At 41.7% G+C, this 27,683-nt stretch overlaps 1 protein-coding gene across 4 annotated transcripts in view; it reads left to right on the plus strand.

The window, feature by feature from the left end:
• PPP4R3B (protein phosphatase 4 regulatory subunit 3B) overlaps positions 1 to 27,683 on the plus strand; it is a 58,402-nt gene that overhangs the window by 4,082 nt on the left and 26,637 nt on the right. For all 4 annotated transcript variants that reach the window (XM_073628123.1, XM_073628124.1, XM_073628125.1 and 1 more), the window contains exons 2-4: positions 13,941 to 13,996; positions 16,006 to 16,104; positions 18,326 to 18,949. In XM_073628123.1, the coding sequence (XP_073484224.1) occupies positions 13,941 to 13,996; positions 16,006 to 16,104; positions 18,326 to 18,949 (779 nt within the window). The remainder of the gene's footprint in view (positions 1 to 13,940; positions 13,997 to 16,005; positions 16,105 to 18,325; positions 18,950 to 27,683) is intronic.

Below are 27,683 nucleotides of genomic sequence, written 5' to 3' on the forward strand. Positions count from 1 at the left end.
CAATCTTGTATATCACATGCCTGACAAAGGGGGCACGGCTCCAGAATGCTGCACTTACACATGACGTGATTGAATAAAGCTCTGGCCTTATAAGTGGATCCATGCAGTGCTGGCGACATAGGCCTTGTATATTTTTCATCCAAAGCAATCATTGCTGTAGCACCCTCATAGTCTAGGCTTTACCCAGAATGTGATAGGAATACAGTATATCCATGAGCGTTCCCTAATGTGGGCAGAGTGTGATAGGAATACATCCATGACCGTTCCCTAATGTGGGCAGAGTGTGATAGGGATCGGTCATGCATGTATTCCTAATGTGGGCAGAGTGTGATAGGAATACATCCATGACCGTTCCCTGATGTGGGCAGAGTGTGATAGGGATCGGTCATGCATGTATTCCTAATGTGGGCAGAGTGTGATAGGAATACATCCATGACCGTTCCCTAATGTGGGCAGAGTGTGATAGGAATACATCCATGACCGTTCCCTAATGTGGGCAGAGTGTGATAGGGATCGGTCATGCATGTATTCCTAATGTGGGCAGAGTGTGATAGGAATACATCCATGACCGTTCCCTGATGTGGGCAGAGTGTGATAGGAATACATCCATGACCGTTCCCTAATGTGGGCAGAGTGTGATAGGGATCGGTCATGCATGTATTCCTAATGTGGGCAGAGTGTGATAGGAATACATCCATGACCGTTCCCTGATGTGGGCAGAGTGTGATAGGAATACATCCATGACCGTTCCCTGAAGTGGGCAGAGTGTGATAGGACTACATCCATGACCGTTCCCTAATGTGGGCAGAGTGTGATAGGGATCGGTCATGCATGTATTCCTAATGTGGGCAGAGTGTGATAGGAATACATCCATGACCGTTCCCTAATGTGGGCAGAGTGTGATAGGAATACATCCATGACCGTTCCCTAATGTGGGCAGAGTGTGATAGGGATCGGTCATGCATGTATTCCTAATGTGGGCAGAGTGTGATAGGAATACATCCATGACCGTTCCCTGATGTGGGCAGAGTGTGATAGGAATACATCCATGACCGTTCCCTAATGTGGGCAGAGTGTGATAGGGATCGGTCATGCATGTATTCCTAATGTGGGCAGAGTGTGATAGGAATACATCCATGACCGTTCCCTAATGTGGGCAGAGTGTGATAGGAATACATCCATGACCTTTCCCTAATGTGGGCAGAGTGTGATAGGGAACGGTCATGCATGTATTCCTAATGTGGGCAGAGTGTGATGGGAATACATCCATGACCTTTCCCTAATGTGGGCAGAGTGTGAGGAGTAATTGCATTTATAATGCGGTAATACTCCTTTGGGTGTCATGGCTGTCCCACCCTCCTTCCAAAACCTAAAGGATTAGTTCACCTTTTTTTACTTGCAGCCTCTAAGGCTTCATGTACACTGCTGCTGGTAAACAGACATTCTGCAGCCCCTGATCTCTCCTCTGTTATCTTATCAGTACATGTACACAGGGTCATTTATAGTCATTTCTAGGCAGTTGAGTTTAGAAGCTTTTTTTGGAAGGCAAAAAAATGCGTTCAGGACGGATGTTCAGAGGCATTTGAAACGCCAAATGCCTGTAATCACTGCTAAACGCTGTAACTCGTGTTTAGCAACATTTCGTTTACAGACGTTTTACATTTTAAAAACAAAAAAAAGTTTTGTTTTTTTTTTTTTGTTTTTTTAATGCTTTTAGACGCAAACGCGGCTAAACAGATGTTTTTAGGTGTCGGTTTCTAGCTGTCAAGTTAAATAGTTCAGAAGAGGTTAAATAACATCCAATGTACATGAATCCTAAAGCATTACACCTGTGACCTGCAGATCTGGCCCTGCAATGCTGTGTCTTTTTTGTACCAGCGAGTGGGGGGAGGGGGGAAGATCCCCTTGTCGCCCTCACTACAGAGGATTGGCGTGTGCAGGGGCTGCTGCATCTGTAGTATGTTATACCCTGATTATGGGTGTACCATGTTACTCCACCAAGATGTTCCCTGTGTGGCTTTTACCCCAGAAATGAAGGTGAATGTTTAGAGAAAAGGCTGTGTGGTGCAGATCTCAGCAGTGTAGGGACAGGAACTATAAAGCCAGCCATAGGTGGATAGAATCTCTCAGCTGGTTCAGCAGGGACCAGCTGAGATTTGATCCATCTATGAGCAGGCAGGTTGTACTGAAGTCGATCCATCGATCAACTTCAGAACAACCAGCCAGTTGGATTTTGTTTTCATGTGATCACTGCCACCGGCTGTAGCCGCCAGCAGTGATTGTTGCTGGCAGAACTCAATAGCCCCGTGGGAGGGATTCCATGCATTGACCATCCATGGTGGAAGGAAAGAAAATTGCATAATCTATGGGTTGTTTAAGTCCTGGTGGGGGGGATGTTGTTTATGATAACTGCAGTAAAAATGATTCATAATATTGGAGCCAGAGACAGCCAGGCAGCTGAGCTAAGTAATCCGAAATGGCAGGCTGCATATTTTTCCATTAGGATCTCTCTTCTTTTTTTTTTTTTTTTTTTTTTTTTTTAATAATGTGCATTTATTTTATTTTTTTTTACTAGGAGCCGGAAAGCATTGTACCCATGTTCAGCAGATGGCAGGTGCTATGCAGGACTGATGCAGACTGTCAGTGTAAGCTGTCTGCTTGTACATCGTAGGGGCAGGAAGTTCCACAATAACAGGAAGAGACCATGAACTATCAGAAAGCTCAACAGTGCCATAGTAGTTTATTGAGAACTACAAGTCGACAGCAGCAAAGGCTTTAGTAGTTGTAGTTCTACCATTCACAGAACTCTGTGAATGAATGACGCAGCCGGGCGCATCATTAAAAAAAAAAAAAAAGACAGCGAGTTTGGGGAGTAGATCCCTGGCTCACTGTCACTAGAGGCAGTGGATTGGGGAACATCTGCAGGAGTAGGAACATGTTACATGTTCCCAAAGGTGAACTTATCCTTTGGGGCATCCTAAAGTGTATGCTTGTATAGGGCCATATTTACCTAGAAAGGGAATGCAAAGGTTTTTCCATGCATCCCACTGATTGGGACGCAGTTGCAGCACAGACACAGCCACTGCTCTCAATCTGTACGAGTTTGAGGACATGCACCCATACCGACACAGATGTCTTATCGGGGGCAGTGACTTTGTCCCAATTTGCATCAGTGGGACTGCCTGTATGGAGATGCATGGAACACCTTTGCATCCCAATGCAGATGTACAGTTTAATATGACACTTGCTCTCGAGTCCATATGTTTGTTTTTTTTTTTCAAAAGTAAGAACTTTATTGAAATAGTTACATGTCAGTAGCTTAAAACATGTGCAGGATACAAGGAAATGTACATAGTACTAGTCAGGAATACTGTACAAGGGGGTACCAGTCGATCATATCTAACAGCATAGCTTCCTAAAAAGGGGATTACGTGACAAATAGCAGGAGAACAATCTCACCTGAGCCAGTGAGTCCTTAATCAGACATTGAAGGATCCCCAGTAAAAAATCAGGAAGGGAACCAAAGCAGGGGGAGGGGAAAAGTATTAGCGGGAGAGAGGGAGGAATCGGGGAGGGGGCTCGAGTCCATATGTTAGTTTACAAATTGTAACTTAAAGCGTTTGTATACCCGCACTGATTTAAAAAACATTTTTTTTTTTTTTTTTTTTGGGAGAGTGCATGTGATCGGTACAGGGCCAATTGGCACTGTCCAGAGAGAGAGTCGGGGGTCTTGCAGTCTCATAGGACAGTCAGAAAACTCCTCCTACAAGCTTTAACCAGTGCTTGGCTGGACACTGATAGAAGTCACAAGACTGCTATATACTATTTAACAGTTTATATTTACTAAAATACAGTAATTGCATTTCCATGTTCTGTGGGAGACCAGATATACTGAATGCAGGGTCCTGGGTTTAGGAACACATTATGCTCACCTGACAGTGAAATAGCAGGGATTTGGCCCCAGATTGCTATTTGATTTATTGTTCTAATGGTTGAACAGTTGCTTCATATAAGGGGCATGTACATCTCTGTATCTCTGCACACCTACAAGCTCCTTTTTATAGAGCAAGTCCCAGCAAAACCCTTTAGCGCTTTATCTTTATACATTTGCATCATTTCAGTAGCTTGTAGAGTGTTTTTTAAGTTGTTGACTTCAGGCCTCATGCCCGCTGGATGTTTTTTGGATGTTTTTACAGCTGCTGTTTTTGGCTTCAGACATTTTTTTTCTACAGTCAATAAACTCTCCAGCATGTTAAGTCTATGTGTGCCGGGACATAGGCTGTTATCAACTGGTTTTGGCTGTAAAAAAAAAAAAAACCCAAGACTAGTGGGTTCTGAGAGGAGTTGTTCAACTGTAAAGATGCTCTAATGTCAGAAAACGCGGCTCACCATTTTTTTTTTTTTTTTACGTTTTTGATACCTTTGGAAAAAAAAACAAAAAAAAAACCTAAACACTGAAAAAATACGCTAAAAGACTTTATTACAAAAACGTTGAAAAGCTCACTGCAAAGCTACTGCCGTTTTTATAACGTTATTATAACGTCCAGTGTGCATGAGGCCTTAAATTTGTATAAATGTTTGAAGTAAACTTGTTCCGTAGTTTCCAGATTACCACCAAGCTGAGTGGTGCTGATAAGGCTAACCACGGCTCAATTTTCAGATAATTCAGCAAAAATTGGGTCAAATTTGAGCTGTGTAATGCCTACACATGATGAGAAAATCGGACGTAAAATACAGCTTTTGGAGTGATCGTACCATAATCAGATTGTTAGTACACAAGAGCCCATCACGACAGTTTGTGCAAAATTATCCGAACGGACAAACGCAAAAATGTTTCTCTTGATACCAAAACGCAAAATTTACATTTCATTAATCTATTTGTCCAAACAAAATCGTAAGACGAAGACCACACATGTTCAGAAACGAAAGAATACATTACAATACAGCACATTACATCACTTACAAAGTTGTATTCTGTCGTACGAGAATTTTCGTAACTTTAGCAACCTATTGGTTTTCCATATTAGACTATTATGCAAAAAAAAAAGAATGATCATTCTTCTAGGGTTGAAACAACTAATCGATTATAAAAATAGTTGTCAACTATTTTCATAATCGATTAATCGGCCAGCCGATTAGTTGGCCTGCATACAGAATGCATTATTTGTTTACATATCAGGAAATACAGCTCAGTACACCGTCCATACATGTCAGTAATTGCCTGAAAACTTGTGAATGTGTGAGGAGCAATGCCTCATGGGACATGTAGTCCTGGGAGGGAAGTGAGTGGTTCTAAAGGCAGAAGTTTTTTTTACCTATAGGGGCACACTATACTATACTTTGCAGCTTGCTATAGGGGCATTCTGAAGGCAGGAGGAGCCAGAAGTGCAGGTGTCGGACCCGAGAAGAGGAGTATCAGGGCCACTCTGTGCAAAACCATTACACAGAGCAGGTAGGTATAACATGTTTGTTGTTTTAAAAAAAAAAAAATCACTTTAAAGACTGTGCAGGGAAGATCAGAATCTGAACCCAGAGAAGACTGGAGGTAATAGAAGGCATTACAATTACATTTAACCACTTCCGCCTTGGAAGGATTTGCCCCCTTCCCGGCCAGTCCATTTTTTGCGATACGGCACTGCGTCGCTTTAACTGACAATTGCGCGGTCATGCGATGTACCCAAACTATATTGACGTCCTTTTTTTTTCTCCACAAATAGAGCTTTCTTTTGGTAATAGTTGATCATCTCTGCGGTTTTTATTTTTTGCACTATAAACAAAAAAAAGCACTAATTTTGAAAAAAACACAATATTTTGTACTTTTTGCTATAATATCCAAAAAATAAAAAAAGAACAAATTTCTTTATCAGTTTAGGCCAATATGTATTCTTCTACATATTTTTGATAAAAATCAGAATAAGCGTATTTTTGATTGGTTTGCGCAAAAGTTATAGCGTCTACAAAATAGGGGAGAGATTTATGTCATTTTTATTTATTTTTTTTTACTAGTAATGGCGGTGATCTGGACTGCAACATTGTGGTGGACAGGTCGGACCTTTTGACACTTTTTTGGGACCAGTGATATTTGTACCGGGATCAGAGCTAAAAAAATAGCCACTGATTACTGTATAAATGTCACTGGCAGGGATGGGGTTAACACTAGGGGGCGATCAAGGGATTAACTATGTTCTCTAGGGAGGTGTTTCTAACTGTGGGGGGATGTGACTACCTGGGGGAGGAGACAAATCGTTGTTCCTACACACGATCTGTCTCTACTCCCCTGACAGAACCGGGATTTGTGTGTTTACACACAGAGATCCCCTAACCCTCGTTCTGTCGAAACCCGCCGGGCACACGCATTGGGCCTGGGGACACGCTGCAGGCACGTGCCTGCTATAGCGTCTTAAAGAGCCAACGTATAGCTATGGCGATTTGCGCAGCCATGCCAACCTGCCGCAGAGTAACTGCGAGGGCTGGTCGGCAAGCGTTTAAAGTAAACTTTTACCAGTATTGTGCATTATATTTAAAATGAAAACTTTCATATAAAAGATTTCTGTCTCCCTTCTACCCTTCATATAGCTTCATGTCTGAGTTAAAATGCCCATATATCCTACTTCTGGGTGTATTTTTATATATATATATATATATATATATATATATATATATATATATATATATATATATATATATATATATAAAATATTATCTCATAAGTAATATACATTATTACTTTTACTGTTTCACAGTATAAATAAACCCCTTATAGTAGTGATTATCTGCTCTTTATACTAGAAAGGGCTCATTTTAGGTTTTTTTAACCCGATCATGACAGGTGATACAAAAAAAGGCATGCTCTTGCTACTACTAAACGTCTTGGGCCTGGTTCACACCTATGCGCTTTTTGTATAAACGCACTACAGTTCATTTAACATGGTTTCCTATGGGACACGTTCACATCTATGCTTTTTTCTGCCGCTGTCTATTTGGAAAGGGTCAAGGACTTCTTTCAACGCAAAACGGTGCTTTTATTTTGCTTTTTTCGCTCAAGAGATTTCAATGGAGAAGCTGCAGAAAAGCATGTAGTGCGCTTTTGCCACGATTTGCATTTTTTAATCTGCCCAACAACAAATTGGCCAAAAAAGCATAAAAAATGCAAATCACGGCAAAATCACATGTGCAAAAGGTGTGAACCGAGCCCTATGCTGGCTATACACGCATTGATTCACCAAATCAGTCTTTCATTTAGATTAATTAGCTATTTAGATTTACCACTGCATGTAGATATTTAAGAATAAATTGCCTTTTATTTTAAGCTTTACATATTAACTAAATTATATACTTTATTTTAAGGTTATTATCCAATTAATCGAAACAATCGGCCCCCTAATGGATTATGAACATAATCGTTAGTTGCAGCCCTACATTCATCCAATTCATTGTGTGTATGAGGCTTTAGGCTAGTTCAAAGCAGAGCTTCACACTGAAAGGTTACTTTTCTCCTCTACACCACTTCTCTTTTTTTTTTTTTTCTTTTCTTCAGTATGTTCATGTAGGACTTCTGGAATATGGGACATGTAGGGTTGCACCGTTGACGTTTTTTTCATCGGCAAGTACGAGTACCAATAATTTAGGTACTTGCCGATACTTCGCAGTGCAAATTTTGCGCAAATCGTACTGCAAAGAATCGCATGTGGTGCGATTCCTGTCTGAATTGCATGCGATTTTCCCCACTGCTCGTGTGTGTATAGAAGGGGAAAGCACCATCTAGTGGTCAATTTTAAAAATGATAGAACTTACTGTACTTATCTGGCCACATTCAAAATATTCTACATAGGTGTCCTGGTCTGCCGATGATAGCAAATCAAGTTCCAGGACCCCGTGGCTATAAACCGAAAGTGATGTCAGCTTGGGGGCGAACCGCCTCTACATCAACTCTAGCTCTGTGAGCACCTCCAGTGGCCGTGATTTGCTATCATCTGTGGACCGGGACACCTATGTACATTATTTTTCATGTGGACAGATATGTATTTTGAGTTCTAACATTTTTTCAACTGCCCACTAGATGGCGCTTTAGTTCCTTTCTAAAGACACACGGAGTGGTGGGGGAAATCGCATGTGATTAGGACAGGAATCGCACCGCATTTCTGTTTAAATCGCATCTGATTCTTTGCAGTGTAATTTGCGCCCGTTCATTATGTATTGACACAAATCGCAATGTAAAGTATCAATTTCGGTATTAGGAGCATTTGGGCAAGTACCGATACTCACACAAATGCTTGGTTTCGGCATCAGTGCATCCCTAGCTACATGCATATCTCAGGAGACATCAGCTTCTATACAACAGAAGAGGAGGGTGGAGCCTGGCTGAGTGTCTTAGGGGGCCCTCTGCCTTAACCTGGAAAAGCCAGCCCCAATTAAAGTCAAGGAGGAGAATAGTGGCATGGCACCTGGCGTGTGGCAGCAAGACAACACTGAATTTGCTGGGCAGGGGAATATGTGAATTGATGATAACCCAGGATTAGGTTCGGGGGGGTTAAAAACAAAATGAAATGAAATGGGATGGTGGTGAAGTTCTCCCATAAGTATCAGATAAAAAAAAATTAGGCAGGGTAACATTACTTTCAGTAAAAATTGGTAAATATCTAGGGCTTGTGGGGAAGGGGAAGTATGTGACGATCTCCCAGGATGCACTGCTTGATCCTTAGTAGCCAGTCTGCAAGCCTGAACACTGTTGCATGGGGAGGACGATGATCTAGTAATTTGTGTAAGCTACCACGCCATCCAACACCTGAGCTCATAAGGGATGTGAGAGCAAAGAGAAGGGGAATATATGTGGGTGAGGGTTCTTTTCTAGACCGGTCATATTGCCGCTGAATGGGCTTTTAAAGTGTTATCAAACCCAGGACTCTGCATTCACTATATCTGGTTTGCTACAGTACACAGAACATGGAAATGCATTTATTTTTAGTAAATATAAACTGCTAAATACCTTTTTTCATCAGCAGTTAGAGCAGTCTTGTGATTTCTATCAGTGTCTGGTTAAAGCTTATAAGAGTTTATAAGACTAGCTGTAATTTTTGTGAACAATAGGGGAAATAAAACTCAATAATTGCGTTTGATCAAACGGGTGGCCAGGGGGTGGTAGAAGCACTGCTTGCTGGACCTTCTAGTCTCAACTCTAGCAGTTGCAGCCATTGTTCCCACCCCTCCTACCCAATCACAGTGGGCTTTGTGTTATGTGACGCCTGTCAAGGAAACATGTACTGAGAATATAGAGGCTACCTTTGCTGACTTTCTGAAATGGCTTTTGTGCAGATCCATTGGGCTCAGTAAATGCTGAGTCAGAGGCAGCAGTGCCTACGATTGCACACTGGTGATATACAGCAATGAGGATGTTGGCAAAGTAGTGCCTAGGCACCCTCACATATATCTACTTTTTTTGTCAGTTTAAGACAAATATTACATTTTTCATATTACTATTTAGGCACTAATAACAGAGATAAGTCCATGAGGTGACATGCACCTCATTGGACTTGTAGTACACCAGCACATTTTACAAAGCGGACAAATTCCTGTAGTTCAGCTTTTAGTCTAGTTTTCAAAATATGTGCAAAAACACTTTCTAGATGGTCCCCTATAAAATGTCAAATCTTCTCTCTTTACGATCAGGTCCACTTTAATCTTCGTTCTCATCTGGATATTTTCCTTGAACATGCAAAAAATGTGCATTGCGCTTGCAGTGCCAAGAATTAAGTGCAACCTAAAAGTGCATTTTCTCCCATGCGCAAAAACCTCCACGACCTTCTGTAGTGCGCATAGGACAGTCCATAAAAAGGAATAGGCTGCTGTATGCGTGTCATGAAAAAAAATTGTGTTTCAAATCGCTAGGTGTGAATATGGCCTTATAGAGGAACTTCCCAGCTATCAATAACTTGCTAACTTTTAAGAAGCACGTACTTACCAGCCCAGAAAGTCCAACGCTGTCATCTTTAGGCTCGGTTCACACCTATGCAGTTTGCTTTTGATCGTTTTTTTTTTTTTTTTTTTTTTTCTTTCTTTGGACAATTTGTTGTTGGGCAGATTAAAAACGCACTACATGCTTTTCTGCAGCTTCTCTATTGCAGTCTGTTACAGTGTTTCTCAACTCTGGTCCTCAAGGCGCCCCAACAGGTCATGTTTTCAGGCTTACCATTATTTTGCACAGGTGATTTGATCAGTTTCACTGCCTTAGTAATTATCACAGCCATTTCATCTGAGGGAAATCCTGAAAACATGACCTGTTGGGGCACCTTGAGGACTGGAGTTGAGAAACACTTGTCTATTAAACCAAAAAAGCACAGTTTTGCATTTAAAAAAGTCCCAGACCCTTTCCAAAAACGCAGTGGCTGAAAAAAGCATAGATGTGAACGTGTCCTAAAGGAAACCATGTTAAAAGAACTGTAGTGTTTCTACAAAAAAACGCAACGCATGGGTGTGAACCAGGCCTTACACATGAATCCCTTGCAGATTTTCCTCCTGCATTGCCATCTTGGGTTTGGGAGCTAGCTGTAACTTACTGATCACTTACCTGGCCCTTCTTCTGTGAAGTGCAGCTAAACATGTGAGCAACTGTTGACTGCATAGAGAGGTGTCCAGAATCCTCCTGGCTGTGGGTGAGCCAGTGATACGTCGTCTTCACCTAAGTGAGGAGGGAAGAAGTGGAAGTATTTGCTGTCCTAAAAGAAGACTTCTTTTACAAGTGGGGGGCAGGATTGTAATGTTTCTAAGTCTTATTGATATGTGGAGGTCCACTTTAAGTTGTGTTTACAAGCCTCCCTCTGACATTAGTTCCTCCTATTGATTTAATGAGTAGTGAATTGTTCATTTGTTTCTTTGAAAAGTGAACACTGCGACGTAAGCAGTGGTGCTACTAATCGGTGTTAATTTAGTTGACTAAAACAGTTTAGTCGACTAAATGAATACTATTTTAGTCGACTAAAACAACTGAGATGACTAAAATACGACTAAAACTAAAATGGCGTTTTAGTCAAAAAAGACTAAAACTAAATTGAAATTTGACTTTAAAATTAACACTGGTCTGTAGTGCATGTTCATACCTCAATAACATAAATAATAACATTAGATTTTTCACTCCAGCAGTATATAATGAGTTTGGAAATTGTAGAGAAATGTTTAGTGCATTACAATTTAATTACACCCATTAGATTTTAGACTACTAAAATGTGTTGTTTAGTCGACTAAAATGTACTGGAGATTTAGTCGACTAAATACGACTAAAACAATTGCAGAAGACTAGAATAGGACTAAAATGGCATTTTAGTTTTAGTCCCAATACTAAGACTAAAACTAAATTGAAAGTTGCTGCCAAAATGAACACTGCTATTAATAGGCTTTTACTTCATAGCGTTCAAGCTTTGTTTAAGCTTAATATCACTACATTCTTATTATATGGCTGATGATTGCTCCTCTTTACAATACAAAACAAATGTAATCACAGAACTGGCATTTTTGATTGATTGGCCAATTGATTGATGGGCGATAAATATGTAAATCAGAGAAACGGCTACCTTTTTTTACAGTTTCAAATATCTGTATGTTGTCGGTAAACATGCTGGGAAGTCAATTGGTTCTTGCCTGATTTGGCCTTAGTATGTGTGTAAGCATGTCATACAGGGACTTAGATTGTAAGCTCATTAAGGCAGGTACTGTTATAAAAGTCTGTTTATATATGGGTGTGTGATCTATATTCTACTCTATAAATACCAGGGTGGATAAAAATCAATGATTTAAAAAAAAAAATCTTTTTTTTTTTTTTTTTTTAATTTCAAATCATATTTTTGTGATTTAAATCGTATTTATTTTAATAAAATGCTTTTGGAGTAAAAATCTAAAGATAGTTTTCTATTTAACCACTTCAATACTGGGTACTTTCACCCCCTTCCTTCCCAGGCCAATTTTCAGCTTTCAGCGCTCTCGCGTTTTCTATAAGAATTGTGCAGTCATGCTACACTGTACCCAAATGAAATTTTTATCATTTTGTTCCCACAAATAGAGCTTTCTTTTGGTGGTATTTATTCACAAATCATTTTTTTTATTTTCTGTGATATAAGCGGAAAAAAAGAGTGGAAATTTCGAGGGAAAAAAAATTCTACTTTTCTGTTTTAAAAGAAATCCAATAAAATCTAATTTTGCCATAAATTTAAGCCAAAATGTATTCTGCTACATGTCTTTGGTAATAAAAAAAAAAAATCCCGTTAAGTGTATAATAATTTGTTTGTGTGATCACAGACAGATGTGCGCAGATGATCACGGACATATGTGTGCAGATGATCATTGGGACATATGATTTTACTGTTACATATGTGGGGGACAGGGGTTTTTACTGTGTGGGGACATTATTTTGGGGACATTGTGTGTTTACATTGCGTGGGGACACTGGGCCGGTGATCAGTGTGTAAAAAGCTGTAAAAAAAAACAGCTCATACTCACTGATCACCGGCTGGCTGCAGTGATCTGCTCTCCTCTCTTCACTGACAACTTCTGTGTGAGGAGAGACTATCTCCTAGCAACCAGCTCCCTGTTTACATCATGCGACTGCTGTGATTGGACACAGCCGTCATGTGATCAGGAGGGTCAATCACAGAGCCCTCCTGCCGATCGGAGATGAGCCGTGTCCGGGTGACACGAATGCATCGGGATCGCACCGCTGCTAGGGCACGCGATCCCCCTCCTTCTGAGGGACGTTCCTGAATGTCCACTCAGGAGGAAGCACCCACCCAGCCGTATGTGTGTAGCGGCCGGGTGGGAGGTGGTTAAGATACATTAATTATTTAGTTTATTCAGCATGAAATGGAGCTTTAGTTATGTAGCATGAGGCTGTATATTCTGCAATATTTAAAGTGGAGTTCCACCCAAAAATGAAACTTCCACTTTTTGGATTCTTCCCCCCTCCGGTGTCACATTTGGCACCTTTCAGGAGGGAGGAGGGAGCAGATACCTGTCTAATACAGGTATTTGCTCCCACTTCCTGGTATAGATCGCTGTGACCTACGCCACTTCCGGCGCCTACACTCTCCTCACCCGCTGCATTCTGTGAGACACAGAACACAGCAGGGACCAGAGAGGACGTGCAGCGCGACTCGCGCATGCGCAGTAGGGAACCAGGAAGTGAAGCCGCACGGCTTCACTTCCTTATTCCCTTACTGAGGATGGAGGCTGCAGCCGAGAGCCGACAGACGGATTGGCTTCGGCTGCCGACATCGCGGGCTCCCTGGACAGGTAAGTGTCCATATATTAAAAGTCAGCAGCTGCAGTATTTTTAGCTGCTGGCTTTTAATTTTTTATTTTTTTTTTTTTTCAGCGGACCTCCGCTTTAAATTTTTGGTAAACTCATTCAATGAATGTAAGCTGAGATAACATGCATTGATGCATTCACACAATTTCACAGTAACCATGAGATAAAACAAAGTTCAAGAATATTCCTTTATTCCATTGTTTTGGAAATCTAGCTCCACTAAGGTAAACTGGCAGTGAAGCCACAGCTGGTTTCCTACTTGGCATGCGCGAAGCACGCTGAGCTCTGTGAATGGGCCAACTGCTGAGGGGTCCAGACTTCAGGCTGAGTTTGCAGTGGCGAACTCAGGAGTAAGTGGGAGCAGGTACCTGTCACAACCAAGTACCCCCCCCCCGCCCAAAAAGGTGCCAAATTAGATTTTCCTTCCCTACGTGTCCTGAGGACCAATTTTACCAAACAGAAAGTTAAAGAATCTTTTTAACGGAGCCTCTGTGAGCCGTGAACTCTTAACGGGTTCTAATCCTTCACTGCATTATCCAAAACAAAGAAAAAATGTTTATTAGATGCTTTTTAATCCTCCATGTTTTGTAACATTTTTAATATCATTAAATTGATGGTTTGATGTTTAGTTTTGTTGTATCTTTTTCAGGTTCGTTGCTTTTAGAATCAAAGATAAATCCGAATACCGCATATCAGAAGCAGCAGGTAAGAGCAAACACATTCATATGTATGATAAATGTTCTGAAGTCACTTGGGTCCAGTCACCTGATCTCTCCTACACCGGCTTCAGTGTACTGGAGGGACCGCTGATAATGGCTGTAGAGCCTGTGCGATGTCACCCATAGGCTTACTTTGGGGCATCTGTTGGCTGTCCCTGCTCTACACTGAAGCCAGCTCTAGGACCTGTTCATGTGGTGAGGGCTATGATGTGCAAGGAGGAAGGTGCCTGTGCTAGGGAATTGACTCTTCTGGAGTAGTCTGATTTCCATGTAAATCCAAAGTCACATTGCAGTCGAATAAAGAAAAAATATGGAAAGAAACGCTTCTGGTAAGCATTTAAAGGATCATTTCACCTTTGGGAACATGTTACCCGTTCCCTGTACCCCATACAAGCTGTCCCTTTTAGAAAAGAGCGGAGTTCTGCCCACATGGCCACATCATTAATTCACAGAGTTCTGATGATGAATTAACTACGACTACCAGCATTCTTTGCTTGTATGATGTACGGACAAACCGCTTACACCCAGTCTGTAGGAGACCTGCATGGCATCAGCGATCTGACCGCTAGTGCAATACTTTAACCTGCAGTTGTTGTTTTGTTTTTTTTTTTTTTTTTTAGTGACAGGGTCTGTTTTTAAGATGGGGAATGCATAAATCTCTAGATAATTTTGAAAGCCTACTTAAGTAGACCTTTAACCCTTTCATTGCCAGGTCTGTATGTGCCGCTCAATTGCCTCCACACCCCCCCCCCCCCCGGTACCAGCACCCATCCCTCCTCATGTATTCTGAGCTCCACTTGTCCATCAGGGACCAACATTGCGTGTGCCGGCGAGTAGAGGGGAGGGAAAAGAGCTCTTTCCCTTCTTGCAGTGACCCGGAAGGTTACGTGTATGACGTCACTTCTGGGTCAGCCTCTCATTGTCTCCGGCTAGCATAGTCGGGAAGGGATGTATTGCAATGCAATCTGCATTGCAATACATTCAGTGGAGCCTAGAGGAGACATGCGGTCTTAGTCTTAAGACCCTGCATGTCTTTATAAAGAGAATCTGTCACCTAAAAATCATCATCACTTTCTGTCCCCTATATGATGAAAAAAAATTAACCCAAGCACACAGAATCCCCCTCCCAAAAAAAAATTTGAGGCCCCAACCCCCACATATACAAATATACGAACATAAACACACAAGTCTAGACGCCTAACGTCAAACATTGATTGCGGTACCATCTTGCATTTCGCTACACATGCCAGAATGAGGGCAATAATTCTAGCACAAGACCTCCTCCATAACACTAAACTGATGACCTATAGAAAACTTGGGGTACTGACGTTTGTTGCCATTTCCCGGGCGCACACAAATTTAAGGTTTGACATGTTGGGTGTCTTTTTAATCAATGCAACCTCGTTTTTCATACTTTGCCAAAAATTTCAGTAGTTTGCATTTGTTTGCCCTAAAATTCACTTATAGTGTGTTTTTAATGAAATTTTGCATTTTCTAGACCTTTGCAGTAATATCAAGTGACATAAAAAATTGGAACTACCACTATTCCCTAGAGCAGTGTTGGCGAACCTTGGCACCCCAGATGTTTTGGAGCTACATTTCCCATGATGCTCTGGCACTCTGCAGTGTAGTGGAGCATCATGGGAAATGTAGTTGCAAAACATCTGGGGTGCCAAGGTTCACAATCTCTGCTCTAGAGTGTCTGCTTTCAGAAAATAATGTAATCTTCAGGCTTAAAGTGATTTTTTTTTTTTTTTTTTTTTTTTTTACGTGTGAAAAAACAAAATGCTAAATCGGCTTTGGCAGTGAAAAGGTTAATGTGTATATACATATGGTAATCATGTGAACTGAGTGAAGAGCTATAGACAGCATCATTTTGAATGTCCTGGGCTATGTTTCCAAAACACATATGATAAAACTTTTATTGGTTGAAATAAAAGAAAATATGCCTTTTTTATATTTTAAAATGATTGATGTAATTGTTTTTTTTCTCAGGATACGCTGATTGTTTGGTCTGAAGCAGAAAATTATGATTTGGCTCTCAGCTTTCAAGAAAAGGCTGGTTGCGATGAAATCTGGGAAAAAATATGCCAGGTAATTTTTTTTTCCCTTTTTACTGATAATTCACTGTATACAGTAATACGGAATGAAGAAAAATGGCCAGCCATAGCCATGCAGTAGCCTGGCAGTTCAGTCTTCTGTGAGACTGAGAAATGCTCACATACCGATGTACTTTGTTTTGCCATAGCAGCACCAACCACCATGTACAAACTGATTGGTGCTGACTCCCTGGCATTGATCAGTCAGTGACAGCAATTAGCTGACAGCACAGTGTTTATTAAACATTGCTTTGCCTCTGCCGATTCCAGCTGTTAACCAGAAAGAACCATTGTTGTACTGCTGTTATTTATCACAAAATAATTAAAGTTTTACATTTTATTAAAACAATTCATTATTTCTAGATGCTAATTGGCATGTCATAGGTTCAGAAACCAGAAATCCAGACCATGCTAAAATTATTTGATTAATTTTATTCGGCATTAACGCTCACTATAAGACTTTAGAATCAGAAAATGCAACCTCTGTTCAGTCTCCTTTTTTAATTTTCAAAAACTATCCAGTAAAAGCCCTGCCTGAACAATCCACTCAGTAGCTAGACTTGTAGGCTCTTGTACTACATATTGGTAGATCTCAAAAAGATTTTTTATTTAACCCGCCGTACAAACCTGACAGCGGGAGATTCCTAGTGGCTGCAGCCACCAGTATCAGGCAAGCACACTTCTGCCTGTCAGGTGCAAGCTGCCCGATCGCTTCCACATGAAACACCCCCCCACCCACCGGGTATCCCAGGCTCCGCTTGCCCATCTGTGGGCCCAGGACCGACATAGCGGGTGCTGCCGGGTAGATGGGAGTAAGCAGGGCAGACCCATGTCCGATTTCCTTCCCTCCTCCTCCCCTCCTTGTTGCTGACCCGGAAAGCAGCATCTTTGACGTAACTTCTGGGTCCACCTCTGTGTCTCTGGCCAGCATAGCCAGGAAAGAATGTATTGCAATGCGATAGGCATTGTCTTTTAAGCCTCATACACACGATCCGATTGTTGGCAGGGGATTGTGTGATAACAGACTGTTGGCCTAAAATCCGACCGTTGGTACGCTCCTTCAGACAATTTTTGTCCAACTTTCGAGCAACAAATGTTGGATGACAGGCTAGTAAATTTTTGTCGGACAACGGTCTGTTGTCAGATTTTCGTATCATCAGTACCCAAGTCCCTCACACAAGCAGTGCTCACCAAACACGACATTAGTAGAAGGTTCCCAAAGGGTGGCGCTCAAGAGCTGAAATTCCACGTAGTACGTCACCATGTTTGTGTTTGTTGGCCGACAATTGTGTGCCGTTAGTATGCAAGACAAGATCCAGGCACACGCCCTTTTGACAAAAGTCTGACGCTCTATTGGCCAAAAGTCCGATCGTGTGTACGAGGCTTTAGACTCTGGATGTCTCCTTAAAGAGAACCTGTCACCAAAAAAAATCATCACATAGGGGACATTTTGTCCCCTATGTGATTAAGAAAAAAAGGAAAAAAAATTGTAAAAAATTAAAGTTACGCCCAAGCACAAACGAGCCTCTCCCCCCCCCCCCCCACATACACACGTACGAATGTGATAGGCATGTTGCATATCGCCGTGAGAGAAATATTTCTAGCACCAGACCTCACCCTAAACTGATGACCTATAGGGGGCTTTTTTAAAGCATCGCCTATGGAAAATATAGGGTACTGAAGTTTGTCACCATTTCACAGGCGCACTCAAATTTAAGGTTTTACATGTTGGGTATCTGTTTACTCAGTGCAATCGTTTATATCTTACCAAAAAATTGGGTAATTTTACTGCGTTCATGTGCTCTAAAATTAACTTTATTGTATTTGTTTTACTGAAATTTTGCATTTATTAGACCTTTTGCAGTAATATTGTGTGAGTATAAAAAAAATTTAAACCACCACTATTTTATTCTCTTTGGTGTCTGCTTTCAGGAAAGATATAATGTTTTGGGCGTTTTATGTAATTTTCAGGCCTAAAACTATTTTTTTTTTTAAGCTTGTGTACAAAAAATGCAAAAGCTACTCTGGCAGCTAAAGGGTTAACAGCCATTAGCAACCAAAGCAAAATTTGGCAGCATTCTTTCTTAACTGAATCACAGGTAAATTTTATTCTATGCATTAGTATATTTTCCAGTTTATATGAAGACAAAGCTGTAGATTTTGTATACACCTGTATGATTAGTATGACTTGACCAGTCTTTGATTTTGATTCCTAGGTTCAAGGGAAAGACCCTTCTGTGGAAGTCACACAAGACCCCATTGATGAGTCTGAAGAGGAACGCTTTGAGGAGATGCCTGAAACTAGCAGCTTGATTGATCTTCCTGATTGTGAACTCGGTAAACTTGAAGAGATTGCTGACCTTGTTACCTCAGTCCTGTCATCGCCTATCCGTAGGGAAAAGCTAGCCCTAGCCTTGGAGAACGAGGGCTACATCAAAAAGCTGTTGCAACTTTTCCAAACCTGTGAAAACTTGGATAACACAGAAGGATTGCACCATTTATATGAGATTATTCGGGGAATATTATTTCTCAACAAAGCGACTCTGTTTGAGGTGATGTTTTCGGACGAGTGCATAATGGATGTTGTGGGGTGCCTGGAGTACGACCCAGCCTTGGCTCAGCCAAAAAGACATCGAGAGTTTTTGACTAAAACTGCAAAGTTTAAAGAAGTAATCCCCATAACAGACTCTGAACTTAGGCAAAAGATCCACCAAACGTACAGGGTACAGTACATTCAAGATGTTATCTTGCCCACGCCATCTGTATTTGAAGACAATTTTCTGTCTACGCTCACGTCTTTCATTTTCTTCAACAAAGTGGAGATTGTCAGCATGTTGCAGGTAAGTAGACGCATCCCACAGATCTCTTTTCACATGTCCTCGATTGTTGGATCTGTATAAGGACTCCTTTTTTTAGGATTTTTTTTTTTTTTCCTTAGCCCTTTATTCTGCTGATAAAAGAAAACGAGAAGGGTTTGTGATGACTAATACCATGGCTTTAAAACATAATTCCAGTTTCAGTTCTGAACTGATCACGTAACATAACCTCCCTGTAGTTTTGGATAAACATACCCTTTTGCTACGGCATATTTATGTGGTTACTGTGACTCAACCAGTTATATATGTGTTCAATGTAATAACTCAAAAACGTGGGATCGTTCTGTCTTCTTTACATGTCATAGCTGGATTTGGAAAAATACATTTTGTTCTTGTTCCTAAACACTGGATTGCCATGTTGAGAAGCTAAAAGGAGGGTGACGGTCCTGGAGATTGTACCTTATGTGAAGAGTGATATCTCCTTATCTTTAGAATGAAGTGGAAGCAGATTCTGAAATAAGGTGCATAATGAGCACATAGCATTTGAAAGTAGATCTGCCATTGGAGAAGTATGGCTGTTGCTGTCTTCAGAAAATGCCAGTTATCTGGCTGGTGAGCTAAATCCCTGGCTTTAAGGTGGATGACAAGGCAAAGTGATGATAAAAAGCACGTTTGGTACATATCTGCAAAACATGCACACTTCCATTATGTTTTATCCCTTTAAACACCCCGATAGTACAAAAATAATAGCACAGAATATGACAAGTAGTGGGAATTAACCAAGTCAAACAGGCATAACGCAGGTGCAACTCTTCCCAACTGAGAAAAGTAGATGATCCTGCTCCTTGTTAGGGGGTATAAGCCTCTGATAATTAGGAGTTTTCAATGCAATGTCTGCCCCACACACATGGAGAGGTGGATCTGTATGTTCTTGGCTCCCTCTGACTATTCCCCAATTGGCATAATTCTTGGAGAAGGGCAACAGAAAGTACTTAAATTTAGAAATTCAGCCTTAAACTAGCTAACTCTAAGGCCCCTTTCACACGGGCTGATAGAATTCAGCTTTTAGCTGCGGATAGATGAAGTTTTTTACCGCGCCTAAACTCACACAATGCTTTCCTATGGCCCCATTCACACACTGCGTTTAGCAACGGTTTTGTTACATGGGGTTTTGTTTAGTTAGAAAAAATACATTTGACTGCCTCCAGGACTGATTTTATTGCAGCTATCTGTACATAACCGCAGGTAATCGCAGTGTATTATTTCACCTGTGGATAGCAGCGGCAACAAGGAAAGAAAAACAGGAAGCACATCAGAAATGGCAAGAATGTTCCACCACAGCTAAACGCAGCCGCATGTAAACGTACATAATCGCTGCTAATCGCAATGTACAACTGCAAGTGATCGCTGTGCCTGGAGTCTTGGAATGTCAAAATAACAAAACATGCTTTTAACAGCGTCAGGACAGCCACCCATGTGAAAGAGGCTTAAATCTACTGGCAACAACATTCTAAGACTAATCTAACCCTGTAAAGCAAAAATCGCTATACTTACCTTTTCTTTAGCCGATCCGGTCCGGTCTCCAGGGGTGGATGCTGTGTGGAAGAGATAGCCAGATGGGAAATGCCTAGGAAGTGAAGTTACCCATAGGTGCATCGATTGCCTCTCTTGCACACTTCTACACACTGAAGCCGCCGATCACAGCTCAGCGTTGGATCGGACCTGATTGGCTTCCAGAAATGTATGTACAGTAGAGCTGCGCTATTGGATAAGAATCGAGAGTGCAATTCTTTCCCCCTTGCGATATTAAAGCATATTCCGATTCTATGCAGAGTTCTCTGCTCAAGCGGACAGCTGTCAAAAAAAAAAAAAACAGGCAGTCTTCCAAGTTTCACAACATCCCTCAGTGGCTGAGCTAACTATAAACATTGTAAAATTTTGTTCTTTAGATCAAAGGAATTAGTTTAACCACCTAAAGACTAAACCTTTTTCTGACACTTGTTGGTTTTAAGTTAAAACCAATAATTATTGCTAGAAAGTTACTTAGAATCCCCAAACATTATATATATATTTTTAGCAGAGACCCTAGAGAATAAAATGGTGGTTGTTGCAATATTTTATGTCACACTGTATTTGCTCAGCAGTCTTTCAAATGCAACTTTTTTGGGGAAAAAAAATACACTTTCATGAATTGAAGAACAGTAAAGTTAGCCCAATTTTTTTGTATAATTTTAAAGATGATGTTACACCACAGGAGAATCGTGATCTGTATTCTAAGCAAAAAAATTGTGATTCTCATTTTCAAAAAAATTGTGATTCTCCTTTTTCTCAGAATCATGCAGCTCTAATGTACAGTATTTCACAAAAATGAGTACACCCCTCCAGTTTTTGTAAATATTTTATTCTATCTTTTCATGTGACAACACTGAAGAAATGACACTTTGCTACAATGTAAAGTAGTGAGTGTACAGCTTGTATAAGGCTGAGCTCACACTGGCATTGAGAGCAGGCATTTAAAATGGCCCCTCAAATGCCTATGCACAAGATACAATAGACAGCACATAGTGCTGTTCACACTAAGCATTAGCATCGCGTCAAAATTGAAGCCTCACGTCGTCTGAACCCTTTCAACGCCTCACATTCAAGTCTATGGTAACGCCTCACAAATGCTCTGGCAGTTGCGGGGCGTTAAGATCAGTTCATTTACTGTAATGGAATAGGCGTTTGGGGAGCATTTTTAACTCATTAATGCTTGTAAAATGCCTGTCTAATGCCTATACTAAAGCTCATTGACACCCATACAAACGCTATAGGAGCGTTTGTTGAGCATTAGGGCTTGTTCACACTTGACTAAATTTCTAACAGTGTCAATTTGTTGTCCCCTCAAAATAACTGAACACACAGCCATTAATGTCGTAACTTCTGGCAACAAAAGTGAGTACACCCCTAAGTGAAAATGTCCAAATTGGGCCCAATTAGCCATTTTCCTCCCCGATGTCATGTGACTCATTAGTTTTACAAGGTCTCAGGTGTGAATGGGGAGCAGGTGTGTTAAATTTGGTGTTATCGCTCTCACTCTCATACTGGTCACTGGAAGTTCAACACCTCCTTTGCCTCATGGCTAGGGTTGTCCCAATACCACTTTTTTAGGCCCGAGTACAAGTACCGATACTTTTTTTTCAAGTACTCGCCGATACCGAATACCGATACTTTTTTTTTTTTTATGTCACGTGACAGTGTTTTTTTTGTTTCTTTTAACAGTGCTTTTTGGGGGGGGGGGGGGGGACGGTGTATGTGTGTGTTGTTGTTTTTTTTTTTTTAATTTACAATTTTTATTTTTTACAATAATAAGTCTTTATTGCAATATGTGTTTTTTTTTTTTTTTTTTTAATCAGCCCTGTTGGGGGGCTTTGGTGAGATATCAGGGGTCTTAACAGACCTCTGATATCTCCCCCTTGAGACAGAGAAAGAGACAGAGGATAGAGATTCCCCAGTCCCTTTCATTGCAGCCTCAGCTGCACTGAGAATGAATGGAGAGAAGACAGCGGCTCCTCTCCATTCATAAACTGACACATCGTAATCACAGGAGATTACAATGTTTCAGTTATGTGAATGGACAGAGTCAGCTGACTCTGTCCATTCACAAAGGAAGAAGGAGGAGGAGGAGGACGGAGGAACGGAGGGGGACAGAGAAGGAGAGAGGAACGGAGGGGACAGCGGAGAGGCACAGCAGAACGGAGGGGACAGTGGAGGGGGACAGGAAAGGAGAGAGGAACTGGGGGGGGACAGCGGAGAGGCACAGAGAAGGAGAGAGGAACGGAGGGGGACAGTGGAGGGGGACAGAGGAACGGAGGGGACAGCGTAGGAGGATGCAGTGACAGTCAGCGGTGAGCGATCACCGATGTATGTCACTAAGCAGCTGAAAGCCGGCGGGGGGAGAATCTTGTAACTCTCCCACGCACCGATCACAGCTGACTTCCAGGTATCGGGGGAAGCATCGGGAGCATTTGCCCGAGTACAAGTACTTGGGCAAATGCTCGGTATCGGTACCGATACTAGTATCGGTATCGGGACAACCCTACTCATGGCAAAGAAAACTCTTGAGGATCTGAAAAAAAAGAATTGTTGTTCTACATAAAGATGGCCTAGGCTATAAGAAGATTGCCAAGACCTCGGAACTGAGCTGCAGCACAGTGGCCAAGACCATACAGTGGTTTAACAGGACAGGTTCCACTCAGAACAGGCCTCGCCATGGTCGACCAAAGGAGTTGGGTGCATGTGCTCAGCATTATATCCAGAGGTTGTCTTTGGGGAATAGACATATGAGTGCTGCCAGCATTGTTGCAGAGGTTGAAGGGGTGAGGGGTCAGCCTGTCAGTGCTCAGACCATACACCGCACACTGCGTCAAATTGGTCGGCATGGCTGTTATCCCAGAAGGAAGCCTCTTCTAAAGATGATGCACAAGAAAGCCTTGTCCTGTGGACTGATGAGACCAAGATCAACTTATTTGGTTCAGATGGTGTCAAGCATGGTGGTGGGAGTGTCATGGTCTGGGGCTTTATGAGTGCTGCCGGCACTGGGGAGCTTCAGTTCATTGAGGGAACCATGAATGCCAACATATGCTGTGACATACTGAAGCAGAGCATGATCCCATCTCTGAACCCAGGAGCTGTTAAAGCCCCTGGGCCGGATCATTTGTGTAGTGTGAGTGCTCAGAATCGCACCCAAGACCACTTGGAACAGTTCAAGTTCACTTACCATCCGGTACAGTTTGGTGCATTGTGAGTGCAAACCGTGACATAGCACAGTTCTCTCCATAGAGCACTGTGTAGTACAACAGGGATCACTGGTCTGGTTAGCAGCCATGTGTGCCCAGGAACACTTCCTTACAAGCCAGGGATGCTCCGATATGTCGGCTGCCAAAATGGGGTTATTGGCGTTTTTCCGATAATGGCAGCAAAAAAGTGCAGATTGATATGCACCAAAAATACGGAAGCACAACGGACCAGTGTGAAGACATGCATAGAATTTAGGCTCCGTTCACACCTGAGCACATTGTATAAAGTCGTACTATTTTACCGCAATTTTGTACTGGTCAAAATGTCACCAATGTAAAAGAATGAAAAACGCCTGTAATCTGGCAAAAAAGAAGCTCCTGTATTCTTTTGAGCAACAGGCGTTTTGCTTTAGATGACAGATGTGAATGGGGGCCATTGAATTGAATGGGATTTGTCTTGTTGGGTGTTTAGAGCTGAGGCTTGGAGCAAAAAAATGCCTAGGTGTGAACAGAGCCTTAAAGGCATGCACTTTTCTTGTGCTTTTTTTTTTTTTTTTGTATGCAAAAGCACTTCAAAAACTGCTCAGTGTGAGAGCAGCCTATCGGCCGAAAAGATGCCAATCGTGATGAAAAATAAAGTTATATTCATTTAAATTCATGATGTTAAATTGTTTATACAATTATAAAAGTGTGTGTGTATATATATATATATATATATAAAATTTTTTTTTTTTTTTTTTAAACTGGCCATTTCGGTTTTTGGGCAAGTGCATCCAGAATTTTCATTTCAATTTTGGTCCAGAGTTTTCATTTCGGTGCACCACTTTTTTTGGAAAAAATATATTTTTTTTTAATTAAAAAATAACAAAACAGTTAAGTTAGCCCAATTTTTTTTATATTGTGAAAGATGATGTTACGCCAAGTAAATTGATACCCAACATGTTACACTTCAAAATTGCTCCCGCTCGTGGAATGGTGACAAACTTTTACCTTTAAAAAATTCTACAGGTTGTATGTTTTGAGTTAGAGGAGGTCTAGAATTATTGTTCTTGCTCTACCGAACACGGCGATACCTCGCATATGTGGTTTGAACAGTTTTCATATGCGGGCGCTACTCACGGATGCGTTCGCATCTGCATGTGAGCTCAGTGGTACGGGGCACGTTTAAAAAATGTTTTTTCTTATTTATTTTACCTTTTTTATTTTTTTATTTTTACACGGTTTAAAAAAAAAAAAATTGTCACTTTTATTCCTATTACAAGGAATGTAAAAATCCCTTGTAATAAAAAAAAAAGCATGACAGGACCTCTTAAATATGAGATCTGGGGTCAAAAAGAACTCAGATCTCATATTTACACTAAAATGCAATAATTAAAAAAAAAATAAATTGTCATTTAAAAAAAATGATTAAAAAAAAATGTCCCTTTGAAGAGCTATGGGCAGAAGTTACGTTTTGACATCTCTTCCGCCCTGCAATGTCATGGAGACAGGTGGGGGCCATCTTACCTTCACTCATCTCCATGCCCAGCCACAGAGACAACCGGATCGCCTCCGTGGCTGCCGACGGCTTCGGTAAGCAGCAGAAAGCACCGGAGCGCCGATAAAAAGTGAATCCGCCGCAGAGACCGCTTTTATATTGTAGAGGACCGCCGGCCAAACACGAGGATACCGGGGTTATGGCAGCTAGCTGCTGCCATAACAGTGATAGCCATCCTCAAAGTAAGGACATATATCGGTGTTCGTCGGTCCGGAAGTGGTTAAAATTTCGAACAATCGTGGAATGGCGCCAAACTTCGGTACTTAAAAATCTCCATAAGAGACGTTTTAATTTTTTTACAGGTTACCAGAATTATTGCCCTTGCACCTGTGTGATTTGAACGCCGTTGTACATATCTGGGCGTGACTTACCTATGCGTTCACTTCTGTGCGTGGGGAGGGGGGGCGCTTTAAAAATTTTTTTTTTTTTTTTTTCTTTTACTCTTTATCTTTAATTTTTTTTATTTTTTGTTTGATCGCTTTCATTCCTATTACAAGGGATGTAAACATCCCTTGTAATAGGAATAGTGTATGACAGGTCCTCTTTTTGGAGAGATGTGGGGTCTACAAGACCCCATATCTCTCCTTTTAGGCTGGAAAGACCGAGATCAAAAAAACTGGCCTTTCTAGCCGCGTCCCCGGCATTGTTTACTTCCCCCGGCCCAGACGTGACGTCATAGTGTCGCACCCGTGCCTCCGAGGGTCATAGAGATGACGGGACCATCTGGTCACTGGATATCTCTATGATCAACGCCCAGCAGTGGTGGATTCCTTCTCAGGCTTGTTGATCACATGGGCGAGTCAGTAGAAGCACCGGGGGGTTTTGCACAGAGCAGCCTGGATCCTCCTCTTCTCAGGTCCCCCTTTGCTGCTCCTGGCCCCTTCCTCCTGTTCAGTGTCACTACAGCAAGGCGCTTACTATGGGGGCACCCGAGCCGAGCTGCAGCTCTGTATGTCCATTCAGACATGGAGCTGCCGTTTGGCCCCACCCCGTCTCTGATTGCTTAACCATTTTAGCCCCGGAAGATTTTACCCCCTTCCTGACCAGAGCACTTTTTACAATTTGGCACTGCGTCGCTTTAACTGATAATTGCGTGGCCATTCGACGCTGTACCGAAACGAAATTTGCATCCTTTTTTTCCCCGCAAATAGAGCTTTCTTTCTTTTGGTGGTATTTGATCACCTTTTTTTTTTTTTTTTTTTTTTTGGTTTTTGTTTTTTTGGTTTTTTTTGCGCTATAAACAAAAAAATGACAATTTTGAAAAAATATATATTTGCTATAATATCCCCATAGGTTTAAAAAAAAAAAAAAAATTTCTTCATCAGTTTAGGCCAATATATATTCTACATATTTTTTGTTAAAAAAATAATCGCAATAAGCGTATATTAATTAGTTTGTGCAAAAGTTATAGCGTCTGCAAACTATGGGAAAGATTTATGGCATTTTTATGGATTTTTTTTTTTTGTACTAGTAATGGTGGTGATCTGCGATTTTTAGCGATACTGCGACGGACAGATCGGAGACTTTTGACACTTTTTTTTTTTTTTTTTTTTGTGACCATTGGCATTCATACAGCGATCAGTGCTATAAAAATGCACCGATTACTTTGTAAATGTCACTGGCAGGAAAGGGGTTAACACTAGGGGGCGATCAAGGGGTTAAATGTGTGTTCCCTCAGTGTGTTCTAACTGTGTGGGGATGGGAGTGACTAGGAGAGGAGCCACATTGTTTTTCCTACTTAGAAGAAACTAACTATATGGCTATTCTCCTCTGATAGCTCAGGGATTGGTGTGTTTACACACACCAATCCCCGTGCTGGCGCTTGTGCATGCAATTGTGTCCGCCGGCCGCGTGCATCGGGTCCCCCGCCGTGCAGCAGGCGCACGCCTCCAGCGGCGCGCACACCCCCTCTGGTGGCCGATAACAGGACAGACCCAGACGGGTTTTTGTCCAGGAGTGCCATTGTGCCACAGTATATCTGCGTGACACGGCCGGCAAGTGGTTAACTGACTTTGACAGCCGCGGGAGCCAATGGCACCACTGCTGTATCTTAGCCAATCGGGGGGGGGGGGGGGGGAGTCCCGGATGGCCGAAGGACTCATGGACATTGCTGGACAGAGATAGGGCTCAGATAAGTATTAGGGGTGCTGGGGGACTGCTACACACAGAAGGCTTTTTATCCTAATGCATAGAATGCATAAGGATAAAAAACCTTCTGACTTTACAACCACTTTAAGTAAGGTGACATTTCAATCAGTCTAAACTACCACACAGCACATCTATTGCAAACTATGCTTACGGCGATGTCCTTTCCATTTTTCTGTAGGGTTGTGGGGGGCTGTGTTATTTCACCCTACACTATAACTATACCCACTGCACAGGCTGGAAGGAAGCAGACAACCTCATTGAAAGAGATGCTGAATATACTCTAATTCCAGAAGGC

The sequence above is a fragment of the Aquarana catesbeiana genome, linkage group LG04, assembly GCF_042186555.1.
Source record: "Aquarana catesbeiana isolate 2022-GZ linkage group LG04, ASM4218655v1, whole genome shotgun sequence".
Taxonomy (NCBI): Eukaryota; Metazoa; Chordata; class Amphibia; order Anura; family Ranidae; genus Aquarana; species Aquarana catesbeiana.